Raw genomic sequence first — 21,602 nt, 5'->3', positions numbered from 1 at the left:
AATTAACATCCTCCACGAATAATATATTAGGGTTATAAAGTCATATTTCGTTTTGTAGGTATAAGAAAATACACGAAATTACGTCCCCACGAACCTATAAAATTTCAGCAATCCACGAAAATTGGCCCCCACGAAAATTAATGATTCCACAGTATTCTCTGAGTTCATATTTAGACGAGCTATCAATTATGACTTAATTGCAATTAGATTAATTTCTTATTAGCTCAAGTGAGTTTTTCTTTGGTAAGAGAGGAATTTATAAAAGTACATACATGTACACTGTACATCAAAGATTAATGCAAAATAATTCCGAATTTTTTTTCTTGCCAATTTGCTATAGGGGCCGTATTTCACATCATTCTTTGATCATGATAGACTTTACATGTAATTTCAACTACAACAGAATTAATTAGAGAACAGCTATAAGTAATTTGGATTGATCAATGATTAGACATGATGCAAAAGATGACGAGTGTCCATCTTTAAACCCTATAAAAGATTATACTTAAAGTTAGATAACACATTATCCCACGGTGTACTGTACACTCACCTTGGGAGACTTAATGCAAAAGATATGGTAACGTTTAATGAAGTACTGTTAAATAATGGACAACAAATAGTCGGTCCAATAAAATGGAAGGAAGAATGGATCTCGAACAACACATTAAAGAGAAAAAAGAACAGCGGTAAGAGAAGGAGAAAAAAATTTGGTCAAATTAATGAGACAAAAGTATGACAAGAAAGTGAAGGGGAGTAAGTCGTTTATTAATGGCTGATGCAATGAAAAATCCCTGGAGCATAGGCGTCGGAACCGGAGAGTTAGACCTAACCATTAGGCACATAGCATCATAGAGGGTTCAGCCCCCCCCCTCCCCCACTTTTTCTCGCAGGGAAGATAATTGTTCCTAAATTTTCCTTGATAAGGAAATATTGAGATGTTGGAGTCAAAGGTATACCCCCCCCTTCCCCCACGGATTAGGATTTTCATGATTTTGAGAATTATGGTTTTTTTGCTTGTCAAGATTTCTGAGGATTAGTCTAGCTCCCCCCCCCCTTTTCAATTTGCTTCCGACGCCACTGCGTAGACTTTCTTTTTTTGGATGTGTATTGAAACCTGAAGCGGTAGAGGGGGCGTTTCAAAACAAATAATCTGGACATTTTTCATATTAGTGGATGAACGTAGTCTGAGCACAAAGGTATTCAATATGATTATCGAAATATCAAGCAAAAAGTGGTGGAAGCAAAAACTCGGGACAGAGAGACTTTCCCGAAGATTTCCCTTCAAAGAAACTGCAACATCTGACAATAGATCAGCAATATTAAGACAGTGTAAAAACAATAGTAATCCTGTACAACAATCAACTACGTCCGCCTCAACATAATCAATACTTTGATTCATTGGTCAATCCATCCTGATCCCTTCTGTAGCACAGATGTGAATTATTGTGGCCACATTCTGCAATTCAAAGAGCTCTTAATCTTATTAAATTAAATCTAAATTTTTTTCAATGATTCGATATAGTCAGGAATATGACTTCATTTCACTTCAAACATTCCATTATATCCCCCCTAATTATAATATCTACTAATTTTGGAATGATTCGTGGCCATTCAATAAAATCAAATCAACAGCTACCACCCCTAAGAAAGTTTTGTGCAACATTTAGCTTTCTTGCCAAAGATGAATAAAATCTTCCGATAGCTTGAAACAGCCATCAGCCCAGACGAAATGTAGAAAAAGAAAAACAAGATGTGCCTTAAATCTATAACACATTCTTTATTGAATCTTTTTATCTTAAATGAACATTCTATTAACATTATTAAGACGTAGGCAAAAAGTTTATACATATATAACACCGAGCTTAAATAAAAATATCCATCTTTCCCCTTTAATTCTAATTCTTAATGTATCATACCATAACTGTATAAGTGTTGTTCATGTTGTAATCAAAGTGTACTACAGTATCTGGTTTTTAAATGAAATATTCAAAACGAGAATTCTTTTTTCTACATTAACTAAGAGAATCAATCATTTAATAAAATCAAGACATACACTAATCCTGTATTACATGTACTAATCTCAACCATTTATCAAAATGGGTTTGCAAACACAGCATACACATATATAATGGATTATAACGTTTTAAGCACAAAATACTTGGTGTCTGTACAGTAAAGAGTAACATACGACACAACACTACTATACAATACAAAGCTAGGGACAAGGCTAGAAAAATTATTATTAATCTTTAGTTTTTCTGGACAAAAAAAAAGTTAAGTCAAATGTGGGAAAATGTGTTTGTGGAAAAAAAAATCCTTTTCTTTTTCAAATTTATATAGATACAGAAGTAGTAGTATATATATAGTAGTTTTATATACAAACATGTAGTACTTTATAAATTTTAAAATACTGTTGTTTAAGATATTTTGGTTACAGATTATGGATAAAATATTGCTCGAAAAGGAAACATAAATTAATTGTTCACTGTACTATACTTATATTTTCCATTCAAGGAACTAAAACATTACTGATGGAATAAAGAAATAACTCCATTGACTAATGAAAATAGAATATTTCCAGTAAATTTTTGAAAACAATAATAAAACTGATAAATGCACTCAAGAAGCTGAATATTTAAATCATAAACATGATACTCTATGTTGACTACTAACTACCGCGGCGGTATATAATTAAATATTGTCACATCATACCTGTTACCAGAATCTTTTATTTACAAAAAAATCAACTGTCACCTTATTGATTGTGTCAAACTTTATGTTGCAAATTATTTCTACCTAAATGTATGTGAATATTAAAATATAACTGACAAAATGTAATGCTAGAGCAAAGGTTAAAAAAAAACATTCAGCAATTAAATTAAAAATTGTCTTTTGTAATGCTGTTCACTCAGTTTACATCATCAGCTGAACTGGTCATAGCACAACTTCTATTTTCACTTTGTTTTTACAATTTAAGCAGTTGATGTCAATGGGTTTCACAGGAAATTGTCACACCACTCTTTGAGACACTGGTGACAGTCCCCCTGCTGTTTAGCATTGGCTCCACATGTCTCTTTTAACCAGTCTTTGAACATCTCTTCATCCTTTTTCAAAACTAAAAACTGTCCCAAGACAACGTAGGCCTGTAAAATCAAACCAAAGGTTAGCTTTATCAATTTTCTATAACATGAGGTCCAACTTCCAAGGGCCACATCCATCATCTCGGCAACAATATAATACCATATATTCATAAAAACACCCTCATCATCACCATAAAACTAGGGAGTTAATTGAACATTCCAAAATACACACATTTAAGACCTAGGACTCCTGTCCTTCATGCATGTACCTCATCAGTTTTTAAACTATTAACAGCCACAACAAAAATTAGTTTGCATATTTATTGAATTACATGTATGTAGCAAGGAAAACATCACACGTAAAAAAAAAAACATAAAAAAAAATACCATATCAAATCCATGATCCTTGAGGCGTCCTCCTAATACTTCTCCAATACCAGCCAATTCTGTGACTGATTTTTCACCCATCGGTTCCTGAACAAAATTTCTATGCTTTTGCGATGTTGAAGACATTTTTAATGAATCTCTAACCTAAAAAAAAAAAAAATAGGTAATTTAGTGAATGTTATTTTTTAAATTTTTGAAGACAAAGATTTCTTTTTGTAAGCACTCTGATATCAATGAAGCAAGTACGCAAGTGTATCTATAACATCTAATTTTAATTTACATCATTTGTGAATCAGGTAAGCAAGTGGTTCTACCTGTAATATCTATTTTTGATTAGATTGAGAATATCAATAGAGATATGCTTTAGTTTAAACAGTTAAAGTGTTAAAGTTTTTTCATTCAAATTGACTGCCATTTTGCAAAAAATCAAACTCAGACTCTCTAGAAATTTCAGAGATTTTCAACGATTAATTTTCAAACAAGCATAAGTTGTTCCATATGAAAGTCCAAATTAATTGACATGACAGAAGTATTTTTTCCTTCTGGAGTAGAGTTTAAGTCAAACTTGTTGTACCATATGTCTATAGAAAATATCTATATTTTGTGATTTTATATTTGCTTTATCCAACGAGTTGACATGGTGTATATATTCGTGAGTCTTGCGAGCGAATATAACCATTTAACGAGTTGGATAAAGCAAAAATAAAATCACACAATTATAGATCTCATACAATTTGGTTTATATTAATATGAAGCTTTTGACACAGCCCCTTATATAACCTGAATTAATTTTTTTTTTCAAAGATTAAATGATTATCATAATACAACATTGTGTTATGCGGTTATTGTGACCTTGTGCAATACAATTTAGTATGTCATTTCGGAGATTAATCTAACCGTTTTAATGTATGATGTTTCATTGAAATAAACCTTGAAATAATTTTTTTTCTTGGAGCTTAAGCACTTCTGATCCAGAAGAATTATCAACTTGAAGTTTGTTAACAAAAACAAAGTTTACTGTTGCGAATGCTCGTTAGTCTGAATTGACTTGAACGAGGAAAGTTGTTGATTTTTTATAAAAACAAACACTATATAGCCTAATGATTCGAAGTTGAAAATATTGAAGGATTCTTTCTGGTGGTGAAATAAAAGTCTTGGGAGTCATTATTTCGGTAAGTTCTTAATACAAAATGTATATAGAAACACAACCAAAGTGTTCTGTTTTCGTCAGAATGAACTCCTTGATAGCTAACGTGATTTGCAGTTTTATAAACTACACAGCTATGTGTTTTCCTTCATATTTGTATTTTAAATCTATGGACCAAATCCATATTCAATTTTTGGTAGTAGATATAGTTATGTGGAAAATACTAGCAAATCTCTGAAAATAGGTCACTGAAGCTTTGAAGCGAGTCAAAATCATTTGGACTGGAAGTATTTGATAAAGCATCACCTGATTGATAAAGCAAAGGTTAATCACACGGGTAGTATACACCAGTAACACCACACGTACGAGATAAAACATAATATCAGGGCTAGTTGGAGTTAATATCAGTTCATATGGGAAATGTTTACTTTTAAAGTGTTTCATTAAGTGAATTTGAGTGGGGAGTGGGGTTGAATTGAAGGGTCAAGATGACATATAGAGGGTTTATGATTTTTGTATGATATTACGTTTCATACTACTATGTCCACCGTATTATATTCGCCAAGAAAGTCAGAAATTTAAATTCCCAAATCCTTTCAACATTTTCATCTTTCAACATTTTCATTTTTTGGCTATCAAACCCCATATTTAAGTGAAAATGTATAAAATATTCAATGAATTCACTACCTGTCTTAACGATTTTGTTAAACTCTCTTCCAACTGGTGCAACTTTCGATTTGACGAATTTCTCCGGATTGCCTCCTATTTTTGGCGCTCAGTCATTCAATCTTGGTTTGTTAATTTTGAAATACCGAGCCCGACATAATTATTGCTTCTCGCTAACAAAATATCATTACAATTATTTTTTCACTTGTTATCTGATCGAAATAGATATATAAAAAAGTACACGTCTTTATTCAACGTCGGATTATAGATATGAAATCGATAATCATAAAGTATGAATAATTATCATTCAACTATTAAATTAGTCTGGTACCCGCCCCCGCCACTGCGTTTTCACTTCGTTTTGGGGTCAGGTAAAAGCCGGCGCCATTTTGAAAATGGCGACCTCCATGACTGGGATGAGGTAGGAATTTACCACCGAAGAAAAAATCGGGAATATCTTCTTATGACTATGAAAAATAATTCAACCAACCCATACCGAGTGTTAATGACAATCAGTTGTATCGAAAAATGTAGTTTTTTTAGTATGTCAGAGCCCTTTTATTTATTTATCTCAGTTTTTTTTGCAATGTTAACATACCCCCCGAATTAAATATCGATCTATAATTATTTAAGCAAGGATGGCTTAACTTTCTAAATGAGTTGACAAGTTTACCTAAGCTATACACTAATAGAAATCACCGAAAAATCGTCAGGGCCACGCTTACATGACTGGAAATGCAGGTGCTAGAGCTCGAATTTACTCTGCTTTAGTTTTTGTTGGTAGGTCATACTAAAACACACCTGGTTGGTTGTGTTCTTTTGGATAATATACATAGGATAAAATCAGATAAATTAAAGTACGTTTTCATTTATTTCTTTTAAAGAAAAGGGCATAAATTTGAGGTAAAATCTCAGACTTAGGCTGAGTATTTACTTGAGGAAAGTTGGTGACGGCGTGGCCAGGCTACAAAGAACCGAGTTGTTATTATGGTTGATCATGTCCACAAAAAAGGTATATTAACCAGGTTATTTTTTTTACAAGATGATTAAAAGAGCCTGTTTTATAAGCTAAATGCATGTACTTGTATTTACCAAGATACTGGCACATGGAATCCGTGGATTCTTACTTTTATTAAAATATGTAATACATTTTGCTGCACCTTTGATTTGTTTTTTAAAAAAACCCACTATATTAGATATCTTAATTGTGGCAGTACATCTGCCAAGAGGCCTTCAGCTGATCCTCGACAAAGATGCAATTTCCTTCGATTTCATTTATTTACTTCTGGATTATAAGTGTAACTCTATATACATGTATATGTTTTTCTTTTCTGTCAAGAGTTCCTGATATAAGAGCAATATTTCCATGTCTCTTGAAATGTATGACAAATGAGGCTGCATTTCAGTGGTATGGTGGTGTTGTCCATTTTTGCTGCATTTTTGTTGAGAATTTATACAGACTGAGATAATCCAGATATCATTTTAATTCTTCTTTAGTACATATGTATTGTAGAAGCAAAACCCAAAATGTAAAATTTATGGATTTTTACTTTACTAAATAATATTAGTCTATAGATACACAAATCATATCTGAAAGATTTTGGTAGATCTCTCTGATGATTAAGTTGATCGTGGAGCCTTCTCAAGGACAAACTAACACTGATCAAGTATAGTTTCACCATGTTAAACTTACCAGTAGATCTGTGAATCTCATGGTCAGTTCATACACAAAATTTAATAGTAAAAAGGTGTTGTAAACAACTGGATTTTAATATATAAAAAAAAATAAAAATCAATTCAGGTATCTTGAGTCAGGAACATATGCCTTAGTCAGTAGGGATATATGGCAAACAAATTTTTAAATTTTACTTGACATGCTACTGTACAATGTACATATAATTATATAGTGCTTGATATTCCAATACACTGCACTGTATTATCAAATACTCATCAACTTCAAATTTTACCCAGATTAGGATTTGAACCTAAATCCCTTGTGTCAAACAAGTGCTTTTCCATTAAGCTATCCAGGTTATTTTTAAATAAAATTGATGAGTTTCATAATGCATGTATATCTTATATAATTTTTTTATACAGCTCAATTTTGTTCGGATTTCGGCTCTTTCCCATTGCAAATATTTATACAGTGAATTTTAAAGAGTAAGAATGAATTTTAAAGAGTTAAAAAAAAAGATTAATTATACTTATAATCTAATGCACAAAAGATGGAATTAGAATATAGCTTATCAATAAAGACAATGATATTAGTTATTTGCAATTGACCAAATTTTAAAGTTTGATGATTTTTCCCAATTCAACAGCCAAGGACTGACTCCCTTTTGAAAACAGAAAAAAATTCACTGAACAACATTTCTAGATCTAATGTGGAAAAAAAATATTTGAAAAAAAAAAAAAAATCTGTCGACCGACCCTACTTTTTTTCAGCATGAAAGCGGAAACAAACCATTTTTTTTGTTAGGCCTAAACAATTGTAAAAGGAAATTCTTCTGAGAATGAAACTAGCTGAAGTAATAGTGGCTTCAATACAAAATTATATACCTCTTGCACAGAGTTATGACCATCTACTGATGGAATTCTCAGTCTTACAGGTAAAGTTTTAACAATTTGGGGCAGCTAGTCAGAAAGGATTTTATTGTGATTGTTTTCTGTATCAATAACTATTGACAAATAATGTATATCATCATCATGTCCTTATCAAACTATGCAAAACCTCTTTTTTAATTTATTCCAAGCTTAATCTAATATGATAATGTTAAATGATTGACATAGAGGAAATTCGAGCTCTAGCACCTGCATTTCCAGTCATGTAAGCGTGGCCCTGACGATTTTTCGGTGATTTCTATTAGTGTATAGCTTAGGTAAACTTGTCAACTCATTTAGAAAGTTAAGCCATCCTTGCTTAAATAATTATAGATCGATATTTAATTCGGGGGGTATGTTAACATTGCAAAAAAAACTGAGATAAATAAATAAAAGGGCTCTGACATACTAAAAAAACTACATTTTTCGATACAACTGATTGTCATTAACACTCGGTATGGGTTGGTTGAATTATTTTTCATAGTCATAAGAAGATATTCCCGATTTTTTCTTCGGTGGTAAATTCCTACCTCATCCCAGTCATGGAGGTCGCCATTTTCAAAATGGCGCCGGCTTTTACCTGACCCCAAAACGAAGTGAAAACGCAGTGGCGGGGGCGGGTACCAGACTACTATTAAATCATCACGTGACTATAAATTGTTGTGTCACATGGTAAGAAAATGGCGTTTTCCTGCATGCAGATTGTTTTGATGGTGGGAATGCTTGTGACAGGGAGTATAAATACATTAAGCAAAAAAGCACAGAATGACTGCATGTAAGTACAAAAAGTGATCGATATATGTCATTATTTTTTTGACAAGTAAAGCATACCGTTGTACAACGTAGTATGTATCATGATTAAATGTATTACCAGGGATCGACGTATATACTAGTATATACGTCCCTGGTATTACATGGTAAATAACGCATAAAATTGTCATGCATCCAATAATATACAATGCAGCAAATCAGTGTATTGCACTTATTGGTGCCAAAATAAGCACGGAAGTATACGTTGGGTTGGGAGAAATAATGACAGTGCAACAAAACAGGATTTAAACCTGGCTTCTGTATATATGTCTGTGCCAAGTCACAGTAACAGTATCTGTCACTTGTTCTGGCGATATTGAACAGACATAATACCTCTCAATAAAACTAAATTGAAATCAATGAGGGTAACAAAAAAATCCAAGATTTCTCTGGAACAACTTATTGCGGGAGACTCCCGCAAAACGGCCCCAAAATCTAAGATCTCCCGCATCCAACCTATCTCCCACGTGGGAGACAAATTTCTCCCGCAATCGAATTTGTCTTCCCCATACCCCCCCCCCCCCCCTCCCAATTCTGAATCTTTACATGCAAATTTCATCAACCACTGCAGATTTCTCTCTGATTTTGAGCTAAAAAAGCTGCTGTGTAGCTTGAATATATCAAAATTCATTCAAGTACTGTCTACTATGATCATAGTATGACATGTTATAGTCCAGTTTACTTTTTACGATTACTTCCGGTTTTGACTTAAATCAGTTACGTATTTACATGTAGTTATGCATAGGCCTTATAAAAAAATAAGTGAAAGCTTAAGACATCTTGATTTTACTCTGTAACACCAAAGAAAACAATACACAGCCAGTGGTGTCACCTAACAGGTGCAGAGGTAAAGCACCCAAGACACATGCAGTGAGTCGTGACTAATTCTGTCTGGCCAGCACAGTCGGTAAAAATCAAAGTGAGTTTGGAACACTGAGTGTTTATACAAGCTACCGATAAAAGTGAAGCTCGAGGAAAAAGTGTAAAAGCATTTCACAAGAGTTTTTAAAATTTATAGTACCGGTAAGATGAATTACAGGGATGCTATAGACATTACAACAGAGATCATTTTTAAATGATACTGGAGAAATACATGTTGTTTTGTGAATTAAAATTCTTTCCTATACATAAGGCAAAAAATGATTTTAATGAATATTATTTACTGGTATTTTCTTAACTGGGTTTCACTGCATATTCAAAATACGCAAAATAAATTTTCTGTGTTTACCCTAGATGTCAGCATGCAGTATCATGGTTCAATACTCAACAATAAGAAGACTTAATATAAAAAGTGGCACTATTGACTTCTTGTATTGTACCATGCAAACAAATTAATAGTTTTCTGAACACAACACAAGTTGTAATTGCGCACTGGTAGTCAAAGAAATAATAAAATTTAAAATGATTGCAAATGCATTAATTACAATGGTAAAATAAGGTATCTAACAGTATTTTTAATATATATTTGCATTTCATGTGAAAAAACGTCGTTTACGCAAAATCTCCCCCTTAGCCAAGTTGGTAAGGGGGAGATTCTCCCACATAGCAGCTTTGAAAGGTTAACAGGTATGATTTCTTCATTGACATATCATCTGTTTTTACCTTTAGAAACTCACAGGAACAAAAACAACTCAGAAATTTAAAGCATGCATGCAGTTCAGTTGATTGGTTTAAACAAGAAGAGTTAGGAAACTGCCTAAATGATGCAAACTGTTAAGGTTAAGGAACTGCTTGATAACTCCATAGCTCCCACTTTGCCATGGGGTTGAAACCTTATAAGTGACAAGTGAGAGGGGCCGGTGTTTCAAAGGAGAAATCTTGAGATTTTTTCATACCATTGAATGAACATCATTTGAACCCTTAGGTATCTAAATGTATGAATAATTGAATGTCAAATGATTTAAGAAGATGTGCTGCATAATTGGGACAGAGTACTAGCAGGGACTTATATTCATCCCAGGTACATTTATTAGGTATAGGTAGGTGCTCTACCAACTGCATGAGCTACATATGTACATGTATATGTACCTGCATGGAACTGGTGGTTAAACCATCACATTCCTCTCCTCTTAATTGATCTTTGCCCTTGAATATTTATTAACATTCCAGCATCTTTTTCCTGGTAGGAGTTAAGCGGTGAGTGTCAGTTCCAGGGCATGGTCACAGTATCAAAACTGATGGAATTGGAGGAAAAAATGATAAACAAAGCCAGGATTTGAACCTGGGCTCCTTCAGGTGCTCTACTGATGGAGCTCTCTGACACTGTGCTGTGGTTAAACCAGTCTGACCGTCACATAAATTGAAATATTTAGTTATCATATAATGCATATGCAATGCATTTGCATACACTATTCATATGTTTCCACCATGCAAAAAGCACATTCATTTGATATTACATGTAATTTGGGTTTTTTCTGTTTTTTTATACAGAGTGAAAGGTTATCCAGATAAATCAAAGAACAACACTGCTGAGCCTCATGAGTTCAACCATCCTTGGTTTCAAACCCTCATTATGTTCATTGGTAAGAAAACATTCTACAGTACCACCTCTTTTATAACAAGATGAGAGCACCCTGACAAAGAATACATGTAGATTATTTCAAATTGTTTAAAGTAATTTGGCTTGGCAGGCCTTGCCCCTAGCCCCCCCCCCCCCCCAACCAACCAAAAAAAAACTTGCAATATATGACGAAGGCATCCTTATTCAGCAGTAATATTGATGTTTCTAAATTAATCAAACTATAAGACAAATAATTGGCATTCATCATTGCTGCAAAGCTAGGTCATCATAGGAAAATACAGGGCAAAACAAAACAAAATCTTCTGAAGAACTTGATGCTGCATTTCTCAATTTTGTTTAACAAATACAGACCAGACACAACCCAACACCTTAATTAGTAATAAGATCCCTAAATCAGACTTGTTTTTAATACATAGGAATTTGGGGATTTCCCTAGTTGCACACACTCTATAAAATAGCTAGTTAGCAATACACAAGGTTCAAAGAAACATACTGTACATTTAGAACTAGCTTCCATTTTTCAGGTGAAACAATTTGTTTGATTGGCTTTGTGATAGTCAGAAAAAGAGAAAGAGATAAAAGGAAAAATGAGGTATGATTAAGTATTAAGTAATCTATATGGGTAATAAACAGTGATTGTTGTTGATAAGTAATTTAATTATGTGGGTTTTTTTAAATTCTATCATATTTTTAGTAAGCTTTCAAATCCATGTAATTGGATGTATACTTAATATAAAAGAAATATACTATTCAGTTTTCAGTCACTGCTTTGGATGAACTCCCAAAACAGTTCCAAAATAGGTATGTAGTCCAATACAATGTAATTCTACTACTGGTAATTAAAACGATAGAGAAAATGGAAGCTAGGAGTCATGTTGAGACTTTCCATTCTTCAGTCATATAGATCAGGCTGGCCAAATTATAGCTTTTGGGTTTGTTTACAAAAGTATCTTTTGAAATGGTTGTTGCATAAAAAAGTCTTTATTATGTTAATACATCTATAGAATATCAGCATATTCCTTAAACATTGGAGACAGAAGGTATAAAAACCTGCCAGGAAGTGTTTGTTGTGTAATTCTCAAGGGATGGAAGATGATTTTCATTTTGTTTTGGTTTGCTCTGCATTTTTAATATTTTTTATATATGATTAGCTCACTTGATATATATCATGTAGAATCCTTTATATATCGACCTTGTTGATTGAAAGGAGTGTAATCTATAGCTAGCTATCTCTTTTGCATATCAGCAGTCATATATACATTGTAAATTTAATTGATTTGAAAGACCAAAAAATATTTAATATTTGGGTTGTAAGTAAGGAAATATTTACACTACACGTTTCAACTGAATTTGATTGTTCTGGTTTGAAAGAAGAGCACTGTCAGGTGAGGCAGATAGACAAGACGTGGCCTATATATTTTTTAGCTCACCGAGACGAAGTCAGGGGGAGCTTATGCTATACCCTCGGCGTCGGCGTCGGTGTCAGCGTCGGCGTCCGGACCTGGTTAAAGTTTTTGTTGCAGGTCCTGTATCTAAGCTATTACTTGTCTTATCTTCACCAAACTTGCATGGATGGTGCATCTGGACCTACTTATGGACTTGAAAGACTTGGATGCTGAATCTGAGTCCTAAATTTCAGATGCTGGAGGAGGTTAAGGTTGTTGGACCAGGTTAAAGTTTTTGTTGCAGGTGCCCTTTGATAGCAATATCTAAGTTACTGCAGGTGTGGACTTCACCAAACTTGCATGGATGGTGTGTCTTATGATACTGATGCACCAGACAGGCTTGAGTGCTGAAACTGAGCTATAGGTTTCGGATGCTGGAGGAGGTTAAGGTTGTTGGAGCAGGTTAAAGTTTTTGTTGCAGGTGCCCATTGATAGCAATATCTAAGTTACTGCTGGTCCGTACTTCACCAAACTTGCATGGATGGTGTGTCTTATGATACTGATGCACCAGACAGGCTTGAGTGCTGAATCTGAGCCATAGGTTTCGGAGGAGGTTAAGGTTTTTAGAGCTGGTAAAAGTTTTTGAAACAGGTGCCCTCTGATGATTATATCTTAGTTATTACTTGTCCTAACTTCACCAGACTTCCATTGATGGTGCGTCTTATGATACTGATGCACCTGACAGGCTTGAATGCTGAGTCTTAGCCATAGGTTTCAGATGCTGGATATGTTAAGTTTTTTGGAACAGGTCACATGTTAAATAGATAATAGTACTATTTCAAACTTGCATTGTTGATTAAACTGTAAAATGAATGAATCACAGAGGAAGCTTCAGATGCAGAGCTTGATCTCCATTATCAAGGATGCTAAAAAATATATCTTAGTTATTACAGGTCCTAACTTCACCAAACTTGAATGAATGGTGTGTCTTATGATACAGATGCACCTGAAAGGCATGGATGTTGAATCTGAGCCAAAGGTTGCGGATGCAGGAGCAGATTAAGGTTTTAGTTGCTAGTGCCCTCTGATGATGATATCTTAGTTATTACTGGTCTGAACTTCACCAAACTTGCATGGAGATGCGTCTTATATATAGTGATGCACCTGACAGGCTTGAATGCTGAATCTAAGCCATAGGTTTCGGATGCTGGATGAGGTTTAGTTTTTTTGGAACTAGGTCACATGTTTTATAGATGATAGCTTGCATAGTTGATTTAACTATATTATAAATGAAACGCAGAGGTTGCTTCAGATGCAGAGCCTGATCTCCATTATCAAGGATGCTAAAGAAATCTCCTACCTTACTCAAACCTGCTCGATAGATAGATGTGTTTGTTGATAAATGATATAACATGATTCCTATGATATAGTATTGTATGGTATGAAACAATATTGTTAGATATGATACAATATAATATCATATGTAATATTATAAAAGTTATATGATACGATATGATATCGTATCAATTTTTTTGATATTTTATGTTATGATATTGTATCATGATATCGTTATGTATAGTATTGTATATTATGGTACAATATTGTATAATATAATATTTTGTTATACTTTCATGTTAAATACTGAAATCTGATTGGTTAAGACGCAGTTAATAATATTTACTATTACTCTCAGCGTTAGCAACGCACTTGGCAACGGGTAACATTAAAAAATGTTACATGCGCGAAAATTATGCGCGTACGGTTCGCTGTAGAATTCACGTTATTCCTATATAAAAGCAGTAAAATTTTCTTAAAAATTTTAAAAAAGACATTCAGTATAACAAAATAAATAGTGCCTGTTTGGGAGGATAACAGTTGAAATTGACACCCCTTGAAAACCATTGTCAACCTCCGCTTCGCGTCGGTTGACAATGGTTTTCTCGGGGTGTCAATTTCAACTGTTACCCTCCCAAACAGGCACTATTTATATAGTATTATTAATTTATTATTTTATCACATGATACTATTACATAAGATATTGCAAAATATAATATTGTATCATATGATATTGTATAAAATGATATAAGTTTCTGTAATATAAAATTTTATCACATGAAATTGTATAAAATGATACTGTTATATTATATAATATCGTATCATACGATATTGTATAATATGATATTGGTTTATAATATGATATATTATCACATCACATGAAATTGTATTGTATGATATTGTAAAATATATTATTGTATCATATGATAAAATATGTATAATATAATATTGTATTATATAATATTTTACTCTATCACATAATATTGTATCATTTGATATGATACAATGTTGTATCAAATTATATTGTGTCATATGTTTCAATGTTATGATGTATTATGAAATATGATATTGTAATATTAATAATACTATTTTGTTTTATATATCATGATATTGTATTAAAATGTGATCAAATACAATAACGTATAACACAATACAATGTCATTTCATACGGTACAATATCATATCTCATCATTGTTTATTATGGTATTTTATTGTATTATATGATATATGTTGTAAATATGATAGTGTTGAATTATTAACAATTAGTGTTTTTTTCTCTTTCAGACTAGTACAGTTGGTGGTAGCTTTCCCCACAGTGTGTGATCTTATTGGTACCTCTCTAGCTGGTACGTAACATCATGAAGTGACTACAGGGTAACATGTAGATATAGCTAGTATATCATTCAAAAGACAACTGCTATAATTTGAAGTGGAGGTTTCATTTCTAGAACAGAATGGGTATTAGTATTTGTATTAGTGTATTAGTATGATTATACATGTACTTTGTATTAGTGGATTATTCTCCTTGCACACCAATTTTGTAAATAAAGATAAGTCATTCTACTTGAAAATATACAAGAGCAATGGATACATTTGTAAGTAGTCCACATTGATGACAAAGTTTCTCCTTATTTGCTAGAAGTAGAAGTAGCTGCTGATTTTGGACCCGATGCAGTTTATTTATTGTAGGCATTGGTTTGGTGTATGTTGATGCCTCAGTCTGGCAGATGTTGCGGGGCTCCATTATTATTTTTGCAGGGATACTTTCAGTAAGTGTATATTTTTAACTGTCAGTGGTATTCAGAATCTTTCACTAAAACAGTTCATAAGAGATAAGGCTATAGGAATGCCATATTCCTAGCTTTATATCATAAGAGCTGTTTCAATGAGTGAATGTATGATTGATCGTAGAACATACTGGTATGTGACAGTAGATTGGTCATACAAAATACTGGTATGTGACAGTAGATTGGTCATACAACATACTGGTATGTGACAGTAGATTGGTCATACAACATAATGGTATGTGATAGTAGATTGGTCATACAACAAACTGGTAAGTGACAGAAGATTGGTTGTACAACATACTGGTGTGTAACAGTAGATTGAAACCAGTCAGTATAACCTAGCTATTTTATTATTTTGATTTCCCAATTGATTTGTATATCTTCAGTGGATGGTAGTTAAACCGAAAACCATTAAAAAAATCAGTTTTTAAAAAAAAGTGGTATATTTCTTTCATGTTTGGACAGGTTTCTTTCATGTTTCGATAACTCTTCCTGCATGATCAAGACTCTATAGAAAAAAGTCTTGTATCTTGATAGTATTTGTCCTTCCTAATTGAAGAACTCATATATTAGAGAACAAAAATTAACTGACAAACAAAATTTATCATGAGTGCATATACCCTTGTTTTTTTATATGGTAGAAAATCTTCCTGAAAAGAAAGTTGCGTGCTATTCATTGGAGTGGTATGCTGGTAACAATGTGTGGTCTAGTGCTGGTTGGGTGTTCCAGTGTCTTCAAGGCCAAATCCTCCTCATCAGGAGGATCTAAGACACTGCTGGGTAAGTCCTAAGGAGGATACCTATGTGAATGTTACCTATGTGTGCTTCACATGCACCTCTATGTATTGTGGGGGAGGGGAGTAGGTGGGTAACACAATCTTGATCAAGTAGTCACATTAAATGTTTTATGAGGAAATATTTATCACATACATGTACTTCTCGTTGTGTTCTTGGGGTTGGGGTTATGACAATCCCAATTGAATCCTCTCAAGTCTTAACAATCCAGAGTAATCTATGAGGGATATCTATGACATTATTTGGCGAGTTATTGGGATTTAAGACAGGCTGTACCTGCTGAAGAGCCAGTAAGGATCATGATAGAAAATAAAAGCAAAGACTTATTTGAATAGTCTTGCACCTTATACTTACAAAGGCCAAATACGAAGGAAACAAAACTACAAATATTTCCTAATGATTCTGGAAAATCAAGGGAAATTGACTCTTTCAATGATGTCACAGAAAGACAGGATAATCTAGCATTGATAATCATGTCTGATACCTTTCTTGCTGTAATAGCCATTCTTTTGTTAATGCATCATCAAGATATGTGTATATAAATATAAAAATATTTATCAATATAAAACATTAGTAAAATTTGGACATTTGGAGTTTTGTATAGGCTTCTTACCTGTTCCACAAACAATACACAGGTATTGCATTGATCCTTGGGAGTCAGATGGTCAGTGCCACTCAGATGGTGATAGAGGAGCTGTTTCTGAAGAAGAGGAGTCTCCACCCCCTCCATGTGAGTGCAGTGTCTGTAGCTTGCATTCATGCAGAGTAACAATATATATATTGTCAAAAGTTGCATGTATGCATGTAGTTATACATTATAACACTGTACGTTTTATTATCTTATTTTATTATTTTAGGTTGTTGGAATGGAGGGAGCATATGGAGTCATCTTGATGTCAGCTGTAAGTCAATTTTGGCAAGGAATTGAAATATACTCACTGGGGTATACATACAGTCTCATTATACATGTAGTTAACCATACATGTACATGTACAGTTTAACTCAACTATAGCAAAAATAATCAGGCACACATAAAAAGATCAGATTTTGAACAAATTGTTATTAGAAATTTTTTTTTCTCACAAAATTGTTTTTTATGAAGCTATGGAGAAAATGTATCCCTGACTTTTGTAAAATTTTCTTTTTCCTGATATGCATGCACATATATTTGACTATATCAGAAAACATTTTATTTTGGGGGTAGCTTGTGAAAATTCTTATATGAAATTGATAATGGACATCATTAAAGCTTTAAGCAGTACATTTCAGTCTTTTGTCTAAATTTGAACTTGATTCATTATCAATCCTCAAAACTTTATCATTCCATAAACTTTAATTACAGATTGTGCTGCCTGCAATGTATTATGTACCAGGGGCTGATGTGAATAACAGTTACGAAAACAGCCTTGATGCCTTGTATCAGATTGCTAACGAACCAAGACTTCTTGTGTTCTGTCTTCTGTACTTAACATCCATCGCCTTTTATAATTATTTTGGATTAGCAGTGACTAGATCTCTCACAGGTGTGTCATTTCAGGTGGTAAATGTGTTCATTTGAATAATTGCAACTGCTTTATGAAATGAATTTGAAAATCTAAATGTATCAACTTCACTTTGTTGAATATCATAACCTAAGAAATGTGTAACTATATGCAATTGAATTAAAAGCTTACTGAATTGTTACGTAAGTAACTTATTTTGTAACGCATCAGAGGTGAGATTGGCTAAGTGGGTTCTTGCAAGCGCTTATGCCAAAATTCTTTATACCTGTAACACATTTTGGCAAGCTCTTGCGAGTATTCACTCTGCTGAACACGCCTCAGATGTCTGGGAGGTAATCTTTTAAGGGAAGTAATTCAGAAGCTGGTAGAAAAGTGTGACAATAGAACAATTTGAATACCAATGCCAAATAGCTCTGTGGGCAAAGCACTTAACTAGATAATCAGGGGGCCTGGGTTGAAATACAAATCTGGTCCTTCATTATTTCTCCCATCATCTTACAAGAGCATCCTTCTAAGCTTCCTGGTACAATACCAGTACAGTGGGGGTTCAGTAAATCATATCCAAGGCTTTTTAGTTACAAACCTCAAACTGAAAAGCCTTGCATCTGCATGATCACAATATTCTAGTGGCCTGCAAACCACATATCTGTTTTACAACAAAAGTAAGTGTATCTTCATATAAAACTTATAAAAGAACTTATAATCTAGTGTCCATGGTTTCCACAGAATTTGCATTCTTATGTTGACAGCTGTACACAGGACATTGATTGACGCCTGTAGAACCATGCTTGTATGGGGAGCCGATCTGATCATTTACTATGCATTTGACAAGGTAAGTTGTTTGATGTTGAAAAGATTGTCAATATTGCAAGCTTTTTTAGGTGTGATATTTTAGAAAAAGGGAAAGAAACTTGTCATGAGATGAAATCAATGTGCTTATAATTAATAATTATATGGGAGGGGGGGATTTGGAATGACCATTCAGCTCTTCATCATATCTTATAAAAACTTCAATCATATTTATTTAGTATAAATTCATAGGGAAATCTCTTTGAAACTGTCTTGCAATATGAAATTTCACCATGAAGAGCTACATGGATCCATATTTAATGCTTTAATAGATTAAAGGTATTTACTGGTACTCATGTCAGAACAGCATCTATTAGCATGATCCACATAACTCACATGCACAAATCAGTACATGTACTAGTTATCTAGTTTATCCTGGTTCCTCTGTTTGCAGGACTTTGGGGAACCATTTGATAAACAGTTTGGACTATTGCAAGGTAAGAAAAAATGAATCAAGTTTTTGTTCAACCTATAAAATGTAAAGAATGAAAAAATAGGAATTTCGCCTTTCCACATGTACATTCAGAGTATATTATAGACTCAGTCAATTAGAGATTACTTATACATTGTACATATTATGATGTACAGGGGGGGGGGGGGTATATTGTATTTTACATATTTTCTTTAGGTATAGATTTACTTTCATACATGTCAATGTTTTTATTCTCTTTCAGTTGATGGGTTCTTTTTCCTGCTGATTGGAACAGCCCTGTATAATGAGTTAGTTCATGTAGAGTGCATCCCCTGCCTCAGGAAACCACTGAGAGATGTAGACTTTATGGTCAGTCCCAGCACTCCGCCTAGGGGAAACATACAGAGTGCCGAATTCTCCGACTCGGATGAAATTAATACATCGGAAAAGACGCCCCTGTTACAGGACTGAACAAGACATGCAGGCATTTAAAACTCATACCATCTCGCAATCTATGTAGTCATAAAATGCTCTACTTATTTATCCAGAATTCTGGTTTATAAAATAGTTTGTCGATAATGATGAAATTCTATTTCACTAATATTCAAAAGTACACATTCCGTATTATTTGTCTCTTAAAGGGGCATGGTCACGATTTTCATCAAATTCTGTTTTTCTATTTTTATTATTTACAATGCTTGAGAAATGCATTTCTAATGATCAAATGAAATTTGAGAGCCTGTCTTTAAGTTTTAAGCAAGATACAGAGCTCAGAAATCTGTGTCATGTAAACAAGGCTCATGCCCTGTTTTTGTTTACATATGTTCAATATACTGATTAAAAACCTTTTTCTAGCTGATTTTTCTATCTTCTTATTCATTTTAAGCATATGTAAACAGTTCCTAACGTTTAAAACATTCATTTTAGGTCTAAATTTGAAATTTTCACTTCAACATTCAAAATGTAAACAAAAGCTTTGTTTACATGTCAAAAAATTGTAAGCTCTGTAACTTGCTTATAACTCAACAAATGACACTCAAATTTTGTTTGCCTATTAAGAATGCCTCACTGAAGCCTTGTAATTATTCAAATAGGGAAAATAATTGTTGACCAAAATCGTGACCATGCCCCTTTAATGTATATTTATATTTATACAGTAAGTTATTACCATGAAAAAGATAGAGTATTTTTACAATATTTGTGCGACAAATGTGCAAAAAAAGGACAAGTTAAAGTCTGGATATAAAGCTCAATGGTTTGATTATTTTATACATGTATATCAAATATTAATATTGTGTGATTTTGGTGCATCGTGAGGGTAGAAGATTTTATGATAGATAAAATATGTTTGAATGAAAACGTTTCGTGTTTATATGTGTATAAATATATATACATATATAAATCTATTCAAGTTTTGTCTGTGATATTAATTTTCATATTCAAGTGGATAAATATTACTGGTTATGTATTGTGCATATGTGATACTCAGTTTCAACGCTTACAAATAGATTTACTATGTGTGTCATTTCAACACTTATGTATAGATATACTATATGTTTTATTTGAACTCAGTTGTGAAGGTGAATATATTGTTAAGTATATGGACAACAAATCATTAGATAATATAAAGTAGTGAGAATCAGTCTAATGCTTGAACAAATTTTCTGGAGAGAGAGAGAGAGAGAGAGAGAGAGAGAGAGAGAGAGCAATGGTTGTAATATATTTACTGGCAGAGAGTTTTTTGTGAAAAACCTGGTGGTTGTAAGATACACTTTGAAATAAAGATAATGGCATATATTTTTGTAAAAGTTAAAGAACATTGGTCAAGTACATTTTCATATAGTGATAAAAATGATGATATGCATTTCTTGATGTTGTACATGTACAATTTTTTTTTTATTTTGAATAAAATTGTTTGCTACAGAACTCTTTTAGAAAGTAAATATATTCTAAAGATTTATATTTTATTTAAATGTAACATACAGCTTTAAAATACTGATATAATTCTTATGTTAATGGTTGTGTGAAACTTTTAAATGAAAATTTTAAAACAATATGCTGTAATGAAATACAATTAGTCTTCCTGGGTTTTTTAATTAACAATTTTCTCTATTAAAAAAATAATTTCATCAAACCTATTCCCCACATGAAGGTGGTATTGACGTATTTCTTATCGAAATAAACAACAAAAAGAAGTACCAGTATAATTCTATATTTTTGTTCTTTCCCGAATTTTTTACCTAACTGAATGAGAGCGTTCCTACGAATTTCAAAGTCATGAGTTCAAATCCCGTTGGGGGTTTTATACTTTTTACAATTCAAACA

At 33.0% G+C, this 21,602-nt stretch overlaps 2 protein-coding genes across 3 annotated transcripts; one reads left to right on the top strand and one right to left on the bottom strand.

Moving 5' to 3' along the window:
• Positions 1-1,757: 1,757 nt before the first annotated feature.
• Positions 1,758-5,453, bottom strand: LOC128178493 (barrier-to-autointegration factor-like). 2 transcript variants are annotated; one of them, XM_052845688.1, is made up of 3 exons: positions 5,302-5,453; positions 3,468-3,611; positions 1,758-3,143 (listed from the first exon to the last, which is right to left on the bottom strand). In XM_052845688.1, the coding sequence occupies exons 2-3, from the start codon at positions 3,591-3,593 to the stop codon at positions 2,997-2,999; spliced, it is 273 nt and encodes a 90-aa protein (XP_052701648.1). In that variant the 5' UTR covers positions 3,594-3,611; positions 5,302-5,453; the 3' UTR covers positions 1,758-2,996. The 2 variants fall into 2 exon arrangements, with proteins under 2 accessions (XP_052701648.1, XP_052701649.1); XM_052845689.1 differs by having other exon boundaries at positions 3,468-3,606; positions 5,299-5,446.
• Positions 5,454-8,519: 3,066 nt separating this feature from the next.
• On the top strand, positions 8,520-21,200 carry LOC128177970 (solute carrier family 35 member F6-like). The gene is made up of 13 exons (XM_052844908.1): positions 8,520-8,656; positions 11,122-11,213; positions 11,737-11,804; positions 11,967-12,013; positions 15,217-15,278; positions 15,622-15,701; positions 16,361-16,499; positions 17,150-17,244; positions 17,372-17,416; positions 17,857-18,037; positions 18,766-18,848; positions 19,260-19,302; positions 19,540-21,200. The coding sequence occupies exons 1-13, from the start codon at positions 8,562-8,564 to the stop codon at positions 19,746-19,748; spliced, it is 1,239 nt and encodes a 412-aa protein (XP_052700868.1). The 5' UTR covers positions 8,520-8,561; the 3' UTR covers positions 19,749-21,200.
• The last annotated feature ends 402 nt before the right edge of the window (positions 21,201-21,602 follow it).

This window comes from Crassostrea angulata, chromosome 3, assembly GCF_025612915.1.
Source record: "Crassostrea angulata isolate pt1a10 chromosome 3, ASM2561291v2, whole genome shotgun sequence".
Taxonomy (NCBI): Eukaryota; Metazoa; Mollusca; class Bivalvia; order Ostreida; family Ostreidae; genus Magallana; species Magallana angulata.
Note: the sequence above shows the minus strand (reverse complement) of the source record. Positions and strands in the feature narration are given on the sequence as shown.